The sequence below is a fragment of the Varanus komodoensis genome, unplaced genomic scaffold (assembly GCF_004798865.1).
Source record: "Varanus komodoensis strain SLA01 unplaced genomic scaffold, ASM479886v1 scaffold3, whole genome shotgun sequence".
NCBI classification, from domain to species: domain Eukaryota; kingdom Metazoa; phylum Chordata; class Lepidosauria; order Squamata; family Varanidae; genus Varanus; species Varanus komodoensis.
The window spans coordinates 32,092,624-32,106,272 of NW_025335761.1; the positions used below are offsets into that span (position 1 = coordinate 32,092,624).

General features: G+C 38.1%; 1 protein-coding gene across 10 annotated transcripts in view; it reads right to left on the reverse strand.

Annotated features, from left to right (window-relative positions):
- Positions 1-13,649, reverse strand: part of RALGAPA1 (Ral GTPase activating protein catalytic subunit alpha 1) — a 171,594-nt gene that overhangs the window by 34,399 nt on the left and 123,546 nt on the right. For all 10 annotated transcript variants that reach the window (XR_006415374.1, XR_006415375.1, XM_044436720.1 and 7 more), the window contains one exon: positions 8,948-9,103. Coding sequence is in view for 8 of the 10 variants with exons in the window: in XM_044436720.1 (XP_044292655.1) it covers positions 8,948-9,103 (156 nt within the window). In the remaining 2 variants the exon portion in view is untranslated. The remainder of the gene's footprint in view (positions 1-8,947; positions 9,104-13,649) is intronic.

Consider the following 13,649-nt stretch of genomic DNA (forward strand, 5'->3'; position numbering starts at 1 on the left):
AAGTCTAAAGCTGTTTGGATGAATTTTACAGTAGAGAATGTTGCTATTTAATTGACTTCACACATAAACAAATTATAATTGTCTCCCGATTTTTAAAAAATTACCTGCACATGCAATTGATTTTTACAAGGTCTCCAAATGACAATGAAAACATACTTCCCTGTATAACAATTGCAAAGCTTTTCATGACTCAGTAATTTTGTTCTGAGTGTTCTTAGAACTGTTAAATAATTCTGAAAGGCTGAACTTCACTTAGCCACTAAAATTCTCACGAATTATTTCATGGTCATTCCAATGCTTAATGGGTTTGTTTTTAATAAAGAATCCCAAGAATCTCATTGTGGTCCAGATAAAGATTTCATTTTTTTTTAATATGAGAGAGAAAAAGGAGGAACAAGCAAGAAGTGAATCTAACCTAAGTGGTGTGTGGTCAAAAAGGAACTGAGGGGCTGGGCAGAGCCCCCTCCCCTTATAGCAGGAGTTGAAAGGGAACAGGCACCCCTGCCCACTCTGTGACGCTGAGCTGTAGAGGTTTCTTCCAACCTAGACCTTCTGCTGTCACTTAAGCCCATGTGTGTGTGATGCACAGAGACCACAACGAAGAACTCAGTGTGATCCAGAAACAGATTCCATTTTTAAAATGAACATTCCATCTTTCTACAATGGGGTGGGCTAAAAATCTAGTACATACATAAATAAACACATGCAGTTAAGAAAGTGCTTGTTCCTTGGAATGCCTGGCTGTTTTTCCTCTCTCTGCGCTAAAAAGGGAAGCCCTCTTCTCAATCCATGAAAAAGAAGCCAAGTGACTTGGCAACCCAAGAGAAGCAACAATGGACCTGTTATTTCAAGAAATGCCACCTAAAGGTGCACCAGACACCTTGTGGCTGTGGCTTTTCATGGGGCACAATTCTGTCATCTCTCAAATTTTCTGTCAGGAAAGGTGACAGGTTCCACTTTTCCTGACAGAACTTCAGGAAATGATGTACCACTCAAGTGTGGAAAATTAACATATTTGCAAAGGACAATATAATAGTATATTTATTTTAAAGTCATAAATGCCTAAAGGAAATTCGCAATATATTGGGGGGGGGGGAGATGGTGAGGAAGAATGATGGTAATGCTAAGAAGTTTGTGACAGTTTTTTTTCAAAACTCTTGCCAGATGGATCTGTAGTACTTTCTGACAATTCATGGATATTCAACATATCATGACAACCCACCTTGAAAACAAGCCACCCTAAACCATCAACAAGTTATGGCTTCTCAGGATGGCTTGCGCATGGCTACCAAACCACACTAAGGAAATTGTGTCAGGTTCAGATGTCATAAAAAGCATCCCTGAAACAGTCAAATGTGACAATCCATCACAGGTTAAGTTGTGCGAACCACATCACCTAAATTAAGATAACACAACACCCAAATATAAATATCATAGAAGCACAGTTGGAGATGAAGGACTGGGGGAAAGGTGACAACCAGGGTTGAAATATAGGACTGGGTGTCCTTTGCTTACAGCTAGCACTGCAAACCATGAGATTTGATGAAGTTACCCAGGAACATCGTGCACAGAGAAGAACAGAGTCATTAACAGATCTCTTGGAAACCTCAGCAAGAGAGAAAACAGGGGCAGAGTTCTTCCCAATAGAAACACTGAAAAAGCACATAAATTGGCAGGAAGACAACCATGTGAGGACAAGAATCATGGAGATGCAGGCATTAAGTGGGAGAGATGCTAAAATTAGAGTGGATACATCAAAGTATTATGAGGATTTAGTAGAGTTGTTTAGTTTTTGCAGTAAGGAAGTGTTCACTGGTTTTTGTGGTGCATTTTCAGTAAAGCTCAAGGAGAAACTTAACTGGAGAGAATTAAGAGTAGACTTGGAGACAAATTAAAGTTGGCAGGAATAAGTTGCATTCATCAGGAGTTCTGTGACAAAGGACAGAAAAGAGTCAGAAGGACGAGGCTGTTTATATGGTGGAAAGGACGGATAATGCTAGGGGACATGGTAATTAAAGAGGGATGTGGTCCAGGGAGCACATGGAGGGGTTGGACAATGACAACAGGGTAATCAATTCCTCAAGCAAGATGAGAAAAAAACTGAAGGGAGTGTGGAAGGAGAAGCAGAAGAAAGGCAGAAGTAAAATTGGAGTAGATGGTTCCAATTTTAACACCAAATGAGGAAGAAAAGCCTTAGGTAGATTTGAGGAAGGGAAGGTGGAGGTCTGGGTCTTAGAAAATTGTCGAAGATAGGTGGAGATACATTCTAAGTGACAATTTGTATATCTGACTGATCACATTGAAGATGACAAACAGAACCTCTGTATCACCTAAAATATGTTATCCCATAAGAATATGTTTGCACATTCAGCTGTGAATCACTGTGTCACATAATTAAATGTTGAGAGATTAGATGATGTACTTGCATACATAAAACAGCTCCTGTTGTAATTCCAATTTGAATTCTTCCTGGAGTATGTGTAGTGCTGTGGAGTTAAACCTATAAAGTAAAATGTCAATTTCTGAAGGAATATGTTTCCAGTCTTTATGAAAGAGGTAACACATGTCCTGTGCTTCTCTACCAATTAATGTGCACACTCCTATTAGAATCTTTTTGAATACATTTAAGGTATCTCTGCTTGCCAGACATAATGTTGCTTGCTCCTGCTTCCTATTGATGTCATCCATCTGAGGAACTCTGTAAAACCTGTGGTGTTCTCAAAAGCTAAAGATGGATTATGAGAGATAAAGGTACTATGCACAAAGTAACTACCTCCTTTCAACTTTGGTGTTGCGATATGCCATAGTCCATTGTGTTAATGGCAATTAAAAGTAAGATGCTATGAAAGTGAGGAAAAAAGGAGTGAAATTTAGAACAACCAGACATACTTTAGTAGCACAGACAGATGAGGTACCACAAGAAAGTTAGGACAGAGAGAAAGAAATCTGACCTTTCATTGAGAGAGAATGCACCAAAAACACTGATCCTTTGGGAACAGCAATAAGGGAACAGAGAGCTTGTAGCAGCAGCAGCAGCAGGCAATAGGCCAATCCTCTCCCTGTTTTCTATCCTTAAAGCTTCCAAGCTCTAAATGGCAAATCAGACTGTGCTGTAGAATTCAAACATGCTCACCATTTGACTGGCAGTTTCTAGTTTTAGGGTTGGTTTTGGAACAGGAATTAGTCTTTCTACTTTGGTAGGCAACCTTTGTCAGAAAAGAAACTGGACAGTGTATTCCTGTTGATTATCTTGGATGTCTCAATGGCTTTAAGCACCTTCAGTCTATTCTTTGGGATGAATACTTGGACAGAAACTGGAGGGACTGTTTTATGATAGAATTACCTGCCTGAGAGATTCTAGAAGAGAATGTTGAGAAACTCCTGTTCAGTCCTGTTGGAGCAATCTTCTAGGGTTTTTTTTTTTTTTAACTTTAAAACTCCTACATAAAACCGTTAGGAGAGGCAGTGTGAAACTTTGGAATCCAGTGTTATTAGTATGCTGTGATAACGTATAGCTATTTCTCTTCCTAAATTCCAGTGAGGCAACAGCCATGAAACAATAATAATAGGATGAACTGTGGAATAATAATGGGTTGAACTGTGATCAGTAAGCTGAAGCACAGTCCAGATAAGACAAAAATGACAGTAGCTGGTGAGTTCTTAGATCAATGAGATAAAGCACCTGACCTACTCTGGCTTTAGCTTCACCTTGGAGGAGCAGAGTCACAGCTTGGTGATATTCTAGGACAAGGCTTTGCTAGTGGTGGTCATGGCCAATATATTTTTTTTTCAGCTTCAGTTCGTGCTTGTGTAATCTTTTTGATTACTGTAATCTTGCCATCATAAACTGTATCTGGTAACCTCTAGACTGGATTACTGCAATACATTCTGTATGGGGCTGCCTTTGAACATGGAACTTACAACTGGCCCAGAATGTAGCAGCCACAATGATCTAACATCTAACATTAATCTAACAATGATCCTCATGTTATTCATAAAGGGTCTAAAGTTGTTCAGTGCTACACTAAAATCAAACACAAGGATCCTGTTAAACACAAGGATCCTGTTAACCATTTAAAAATAATACATTACGGAAAGGAGGTTAATATTTACTGATTCTAAGTGCTATGCAAGACAGTATATTTGAGTTTTACAGACATATGCAGTTTAGCTGCTAATTATCTGAAGGAAATTCTCCCATATATCCCTTACCATATGTTGAGAATAGCCAGAAGGCTTTACTTGAGCATCTGTGTTATCTGAGGTACACTGAGTCATGATAAATCTAGCACCTTCTTTGTAATAATGGCTTAGTTGTGGAACGGTCTTTCCCAGAAAGTCTGATTGTTGTTATTTTTTGATAGAAAGTGGTTAAGACCATTATATTTCAGCATATTTTATATGAAACTGGTGTGAGCTTTAATCTGAAGCTGTTTAAATCTTTTGCTTGAGATTTTGTTTTATTGCTGCTATTGGTAGATTACTATGCTTTTGTTTTTCCTTTGCAGTTTTATACTATAAGCCACTAATGAGAGAGAACACTTCTATACAAGCAAAGTTCTTGTTAGTGGTTTATAGTATAGAATTTATACTAAAACACTGCCAGCAACAAAAACAAACACTACAAACACAAAAGTATTTACAAGGCAGTCAAATGCTGGAATAGTGATTTGGGGAAGGTGACGTGGACTTTGTCTAGGAACAATCTAATTTGAGTTTAGCCTCTTTGGCCCTGACCAAGTAGATTCTGGTGAAAACGCTCCCCAGAACATCATAGGATCACTATTGTTGCTGCCACTACTATCTTTCTTTTATAACAGTCCCTTTTCATCATTCATATTTCCTCCTACAGGAAGAGCTGCTAACATAATAAGGATCCGGTCTTTGTGGGTACTGGTATATAAAATGGTCATAAACAAAATGAGGATTAGCTAAAGTATTTCTAGAGTTATAAAAAAGGCTACAATTTCTGTTTCCCCAGAGCAGCAGAGCTGGCAAAGCAGAGATATCTGCAATTTCATTTTAAAAAATCGAAATACTTCAAAACATTCTTACTTTATAGCTATCACCATGTGTCAGCTTTCCTAATAAGTTTATGTTAACTGTACACAAAAGAAATGTGAAATAAACATAACCAGAAGGGACAATCAAATCTAATTTTGATACATTAATGTCATATGCTGTACATGTTACAATACCAGTCAGAGTTAATATTAAGCTGCGGGCTACACTGAAATTTCTAAATGGCAGATTGTTCTAAGTGATACCAAGTGTAATTGAAGTAATAAACGATAGTAAAAGCAAAGCACACTGGCAGGAAGAATTCAAGTATTTACTTTTAAAAATTAAATAAGTTAGTTTTGGAAAGAGAAGACAACTGAAATAATGCAGGGCTCAATTTACAGAAAGTTCCTTTTATTTTATAATGCATTAACCCTTGAACTCTTGCCAGAATTATCTATAATGTGTGGAACCTACTGATCTAAAAATGGATGAGAAAAGTCATTACAACTTCTTAAAGGCCATGATAGAGCTAAGGGTTTGCTTTCATCATCTAACCTCCCCTTCAGCAAGTCCATCCCCTGCAAAATAGTCAACTACTAAAACCATGGCTACGTGATTTTTTTAAAGTGTCCTGATGCTTGCATAGTGGGGAAAAAAAGGGGGTATGACTGCTGAAATGGGAACATGGAAACAAAAGCTAGTTGAACTCATGTGTGGTTCTGATGACTAAGACTGTATTTAGAAGTAGGGAAGATAAAATGAGAGAAGGCAAATACACAAAAGGGATCCCAAAATTCAACAACCAGGGCTGTGTATATAAGGGGGCTTCATGCTTGCATTTTTTTTAATGGAAACTACTTATGCCTCATTGCAAATTCCTTTGGAATTGAGGGTAATTTCCAAATCTGTTTGTGATAGAAATTGGAAATCCATTATTCAAAGAAGTGGGGGCATGCCTTTTAACATGCTTAATGAAGCTCTTGGGACTACAATTCTTATTTGGCAAGTAGTTCCAACAGTTGTCACCTAAAATAATGTATGTGCACACTTGTAATATTTGTATCATTTGAAGTTAAAATTAAAGCTACATTACCTAACAAAATACAATTTCAAAATCTAAACTTCCAAGAAAGTATCATGACTTTTTGGAGTATTTTTCTGAACCAACTATTTAGTAAAGCATAATAAATGCATCAACAAAGCAATGCTACTGCTTATCAGTGTCTGGGGAAGCATAGGATGGTATAGATCCTTGCCTCAGATGCAGGCACTGCTGTGATTTCAGGGAAGGAAATCCAAATGTGGGGTCCTGGCCCCTTGACCCTTAGAAAGACAGCAGTAGCCTCTCTCCCACAGATGCAATCCTATTTTCAGAAGAGGCTGCAGAGGATGAAAAGGGGACATTCTGTTGGGTAGGAAAGGGAGGGAGAGAGGAAGAGAGGGTTGGATCCACTTGGTTCAATTCTTTGCTGCTGTCCCTGCCCAACTGCTTTGTAAGTTAGCTACATGTGCTGAGAGTCCAGTGCAGCTGAACCTTTTAAAAACAGAGGAATGAGAGGGTATGGGAAATTCCATTTATTTGTTATTTAAAACTTTTATATGCCATCTCTTATGCCTGGCATCTCAGGACGGCTTACAATCAACATCCTTTTTATGGACGTCCTTTTTATGATGTGAAAGTATGGTGGAACTCAGCCAGTTTCTCCAGTTTGTCCAGTGGATTTTGTTCTATTTCCTCAGTGTTGGCATCACCTGGATGTGAAGACAGATTTGACCCTGTACTTGACTATTCTATACTAGTGAAAGAACTTGTCATTTCCTTCCTGTTCAACTCTTTGCTTGCAAAGTGGAGGATAAAGAAGCAGACAGGTGATGCTACAACAGGGTGTACTTGCACAAGAATGCCAATATTTTTAAATTACAACATGTATGTAAATTTAAGATCTCCTCTCCACAATCATTTACACTGAAATATATAGTATCTTAAAGTGATATGGAAGTGTAGTCTGTGGAGTTGGATCTGTCAAAATTTTTTCCATGTGTATCAGTTATTACTTGGTGGTAAACAGAGCAAGCAGAATGAAAGGGAAATGGAGGGTAGACAGGAAAAGCCTCCATCTATCCCTCTCCAATAAGCACGTTCAGAAGTACATAGTATTTATTGATATTTTAACAAGGTCCCAAACCATTGTGTTCCTATCAATGCATTCAATAGATTTTGCTGTAAAAAACACATACACATCAGCATGCCCCAGTGAAACCAGTGAAACTTACTGGCTAATAACTGATTTTGCTTTCCATTTTACTTCAGAGATACACAAGTCACTTAGCCTTTTAACTGTACCTTAAGTTTTCTGGTTCAGGATGGAGAAATGAGTAGAAGCTCTAATCCACATGTGGCCATAGGCCAATGCATACAGGTTGTACAGATTAGCTGTAGTATGTGCAAAATCACCTACATAAATATCTAACATAGCCTTCCTTAGCCTGAAACCTTCTAGATGTTTGAGATTACAACTCCCAGGATTTCTGACCACCACTACCATGCTGGCTGAAGCTGATGGGAGTTTGGAGGGCTTTTGGAGGGCACCTAATCTAGCACATAGGGGGAAAGATAGGACAAATTTAGAAACTGATCCAATTATGCTAGGTTACTCACTAAGTATCCACTACTACATGAGGAGTGTAACAGACACAGGACTGATTCAGACAGTAATTTTAACCATAGCACAGTGTTACAAAAACAAGTCATAGTAAGGCTTGGCCTTGCATGCTCCATTGTGCCTTCTCTGTCACTATCACGAGGAGGAGTTCCTAAGTTTTGTGTCATTCAAAACTCAACAAACTATCTTAATGATGGTGTCTTAGCTGAAAGGAGTCTACTTCAGCATGCTTTGAAACAGACTTGTAATCAGAGTCTGCTTTATGAAATGATGTCTAGTTGAAGAAGGTAATCTAGAATACATTTAAAAAAACCATTTGAGGCAAATTTTCAAGATATGAAAAAGACTGTAAAAATACTTTTAAATAATGCTACAGATAACTATTTATAGGTTGGATACAGAAAAAAATCATCAATAATTGAAGCTTGCCAGAGGCATAGCTATTTCTCTGTGCTAACTGTCGGCGATCTAATTCAGTTACAAGTATTAAACTCCATGCTGAGGTCAACTGGCCTCACTTCCTCTAATATTACACTTCAACCTGTGCTCATTAATGTGTCTGTTGAATGGATTAGCACATCTGAAGATATATGTGCAGAACAGAGGAGGCACAGTCTAATGATATAGCCAATTTGTTCATTTGTAATAGGGCCAATGTTCCAGGTCTTAACATATTATTACTAATGTGAAATGCATTACATTTAAAAAAGAAAAAAATGCCAATGGTGCAAAGCAATTTATTGTTAAGATAGTTATAAAAGAACACATGTATCAGCTGCATACACATGTAATTGTTAAATGCTTTTGTATTTTAGATATGAGTGTTAAGTGTGGAGTGTGCATCCCTGTGGGAAATTTATTTCAAGTTCCTAAATTTTCTAGGTCTATGAAATCTAGGAAACAAGTGGATAGTTTGGTAACAGTACTGTGGTACCTTTAAGTGTCTAAGGTTCTCACATACTATAATGATTGATTTCAACACATCTTGAAATGAAAACTTCTGTGCAGCTAAGTTGATCTGCCAAACCTATGATCAACTCAAAGTCTCAATACAACCTCACATGTTTAAAAATGATTTGTTCTTACTTCCTGTACTTACTACCATGTAAAGGACAATGTTATTTAAGGGCAAGACAAATGACTGAACAGGACATTAGGCCATTGCCTCACCTCACACTGCTCCCACCTTGCAAAGCAGGCTAAGCCGCCCCGAGGCTCTTTGCGAATGGGGCAGCACAGAAATGTTTTAAATAAACAAACAAACAAACAAACAAACTCACCTTTTTGGTTAAGGAGTCATCTGAATCAGAAGGCATTCTGGTTGATACATGAAACATTGCTTCCACAGTAGAGGTTGCAAAATATGGAGTGGTCAATCCAGTACTTTTGTTTTTTTGCAACCCTCCCATAAAACCATAATGGTTTGTGAGGTTCACCTAAAACACAGAAACCATCACATTAGGAAACATTAGCACAAGAACATACCAAATGATTTGGGATAAAAAAGTATTTTTTATGGCAGACAGTCTGCAGACATAACAGGGTGGGTAATGAAGTATAGATTTAATAAAAGTCTGTCAACACTGTAAGGATGTGTATGCTCAAGAAATGGTTTCAATGTGAATTCTGTGCTGCTAAGTAAATGTTCTTGCCTGAATTATGCAAAGATGTATGGAAACAAAAAAATGAACCTATCATGGATTCTTATTATGTCGTGGGGCAGGAGATCAGTATGAGAGCTTAACCAAAGAGTAAGCAATATGTACCCTGTAGGCCACATCTGGCCCCAGTACCTTTTTAAAGCTTTCCCATTGCTGCTGAATTTGCTGCAGTGGGAAAAAAGCAGCAGTTTTACTTAAAGTAGTGCAGGGAGCATATGCCTGGTTTGGAAGCAGAACTGTACTTCATGAGCCTTTTCAAGAACTCACTTCTGCTTCCAAAGAATGTGTGTAGTTCCTATGTACCTTATCTCCAAAAGAAGTTGCTGTTTTGCTGCTGCAGCAAATTTGGCAGTGGAGGAAGCCAAGAATGTGTCTCTTGGTGTCTCTTGGTACATTCAGAGGAAGGGGCACCATAGCTCCTCTATCTTATATGCTGCCCATACCTTCTTTGATACCTCTCATTTGGCCAAAAGGTAAGACCCAAAATCAGAATGAAGGGAATCAGCTACCCAGGACAGTTATGCAACTGAAATAAAAGATGCATATGAAAAATAAATCCTTGGGAGGCTTGAGACTAGTTTTTAAATAAATAAATAGTCTTGGGTACTTATGGAATAATTTATGTAATATATGCTTCTCAGTACTGAGTATCATATAACTTCTTGAAAGCCAGTGTGGTGTAGTGGTTAAGAGCATGGGACTGGGACTCAGACGATCTGGGTTCTAGTCCCCGCTCAGCCATGGAGCCAACTGGGTGACTTTGGGCCAGTCACAGACTCTCAGCCCAACCTACCTCACAGGGTTGTTGTGGGGATAAGATGGAGGAGGAGAATGATGTAAGCTACCTTGAGACCTTTGTAGGAAAAAGGCAGGATATAAATAGAATGAATGAAGTTTGTGATGTACTTTTTAAAATTCTGTTGGTGAAGTCTTTACAAGAAACCAAGTTCACAGTATATGTTATACTGCCTAACTAAGGGCTACATATAGCTGTTCAGCTTTCACACTACTGATGGCAGATTGACATAGCCTGCATGTTAATGGTAAGGAAACAAACAATCAGATGACATGATCTTGACATACTTGTAAACTCTGAGAATTTCTTGGATGAAAACAATGTGGATAAGAGAGGGACCATACCTCAGTGCTATTGCACATAATTTTATGTAGAATGTTAAATCACTGACATCATCAGTTGCAAGCACCAGCTAGCAGGTGAAGTGAGAGACATCCTCCTGAGACTCTGGAGAACTAATGCCAGTTAGAACAGACAATACTCAGCTAGACAGATACACAAGAACAGCCATCCTATGGTCCATCCAATCCAGCACTCCATACACACAATGGCAAACCAGTTGCCCATGGGATCCCTTAAGAAGGATTGGTGCAAGAGCTCTGTCTGTCCAAGCTCCCCAACAACTAGTGTATGCAAGCATGCCACCTCTGGAAAAGGAGACAGCACACAGCCAGCAAGGTTAGTAGCCACTGACAGCTTTCTCTTCCATGAATCTGTCCAATCCCCTTTTAAAGCCATCCAGATTGGTGGCCATCAACACTTTCTATCGCAGCAAATTCCATGTTTCAACAATATGTTTTGTAGAGAAGTATCTCCTTTGTCTGTCCTAAACCTCCCACCAATCAGTTTCTTGGGATGACCCTGGGTTTGAGAATTATGGCAGAGGGAGAAAAATCTCCCCCTCTCTACACCATGCATTAGTTCAAACACCTCTAGCATGACTCCTCTTACTCATCTTTTTCTAAGCCGAACAAGTTCCAGTTGTTGTAGCTGCTACTCATGGGGAGCTGTTCCAGCCCTCTGATCATTTTTCTTGCCCTTACCTGTATCCTTTCCAACTCAATAATGTCTTTTTTTCAGGTAAGGTGGCCAGAACTGAACACAACATTCTAAGTGTAGTTGTACCAAAAATTTGTATAAGGGGAGTAAGATTCTGGCAGTTCTATTTTCTATTCCATTTCTAATTAGGGCTAGCATAGAGTTTTTCACGACAGCAGCACACTGGGCCAACCTTTTAATCAAATTGTCCTGAAATATAAGGTATGTCAACCCCTTGCTATGTACAATGCTGTTGTCTCCTGGCTGGGTCTGGACCAGACTTATACATGGTGTATTTGCCCTCTCTTGCTAACATTCTTCAATAACAAAATGAGGGAAAACTGATTACTTTTTATTTCACTTTTTTATGAGAAGTGAAAAAATACAATATACGTATAGGAAGCTACTACAGAGTAGTTCTGGAATATCATCTGAGTAAAGTCTGCTTCAGGAATTCTGTTAAAGTAAATGGCATCTTAACAATACAGATAAGCTTCTATATTTTAAAATACTCTAGCTTTAGCTATAAAGCACTTTTAAATGTGTTAATACAACTTTGAATCCACTCTTCTGTTTGTGATAAAAACACTCAGACTTGCTTACAATTATTTTAAAAATAGTTGACTTCTGGGGAATGACAACTTAAAAGATGCAGTGATTTTTTTCACTGCCCCATACCCCCATACCTTATCTCATTTAGACATTTATAGATTATCTCTGAGAGGGTCTTTATCTCTCTCTAAATGACAGGTGAGCTTGAACACTTTCAGTTTATAGCTCTGATTACAGTGAGATGCCCAGATAAGGTAAACTGAAACAAGTTATAGAATTGTCTGCCCCCATATATAATCTTTTCCCCCCTTTCTCTTTCTCTCTTCTTGTCTTTTTTGGTATTGTTTCTTTTTACTTTATTTTTAAAAAATCTCAAAAATTGATACAGTAACCATCATTCCAATACAGCAAGGCTTAGTCCTTTGGCCAATGCCCAAACTGTGAATCTTTTTGAATCTAAAGTTCCAGAGCTTAATGGTAGTTGAACAATAAGTCACAAGCTCTCAGGCTACTACGCAGCGTTGTTGTGAGGATAATACAGAGAGGAAAAGGAGAATTAAGAAAGCTGCCTTGGGATCCTTGCAGGAAAAGGACGAGATATAAATACAATGAATAAAGTAAACTCGAAATGGAACCAATAAGCAGTACAGAGAGTGAGTAAAACTGAAGGTGTTATGGTTATCTTGGCAATATATAAGACATACCACTCATTTTACAAATAATTCAAAAAATTAATTTCCACATAACATTTAAACTACATTGTATTATTAATTTAATTTCCCTCTAAGCAACTATTTCAGTTCAACTATTTTGTGGCTACTGGGAAAATTTTAGATATATTAATACTGAAATGAAACTGCCATGATTATATGTTTAGTTTTCTTTATCAAATACCAGATAGTTTGTGTGCTTATCAAGGGAGAGTGCATTTTGGGTATACAAATGAGTCAAACAAACATGCTAAGTTGGTAATATTATTAAGAATATTGGAAAATTTTCCAGTTCTACATTTTCTGGAAAGTCCATATGATTAAGGGTTACATTGCTAAATGGATGATACAATTTCCCTCTCTCCTGTAGAACTGTGCTCAAATTAACTTATATGCAGTTATGTGCAGTCAAGCTATATGTAGCCTTCCTTACTCCATTTCACCATTCCCTTGGTGATAACTGATATAGATAAGGAAATTGACCGCATATGATTATACACATTGGAAAACTGTAAGAATGCATTTGGAGAAAGACTGACAATAATAAAAATTACAAACAATAACAAAATTATGAACACATTATGTAATTTTCTGCATAGGTAAGAGGACAGCATAGCTGACTGAGCCACAAGCTCAAGGAGCACTTCTTAAGGCTGCGGCTCAGTTGGGAGTTGCTTTCCTATGTCTTCTTTCTTTGAGATGATGGGGCTTCAGGGCAGGTTTCATTTAAGATTGCACAGACCAGATGGCCTCTCAATTCAATTGAGAGGCCAAAGGTTCTCTATCCATGTCTTATAGTCATATGAGGTCATTTAGTCCTAGATTTTAGCAAGTACGAGTAGGACCAGCAACCAGAGACTGTGTCCTTACCACGGGACAAGAACAATAGATTGTACATATACAGTGCAGAATAATTTACTGTAAATTGCAGCATACTTCCTAGAGGCATTATGAATAGTTATGTAACCCCTTCTCCCTGGTTAAGTCTCTTTCTATAACCCAGACAGAAATAGAGTCTTTAAAAGTGTACCAAGAAGACAAGGATAATGCCTATGTATTTTGACTTTTATATTGTTTAACCTGCTAATGGGGAGGGGGGAAAAGTATGTCAGGCAGGCGCTGATAAGCTGCAATCCATTCATTCTCCTACAAGCTATATGGGCAAACTGTGAAAGAAATATGATACCAATTCCTGGTGAAAGAGGACTCTCAAAAGGTCTACCTT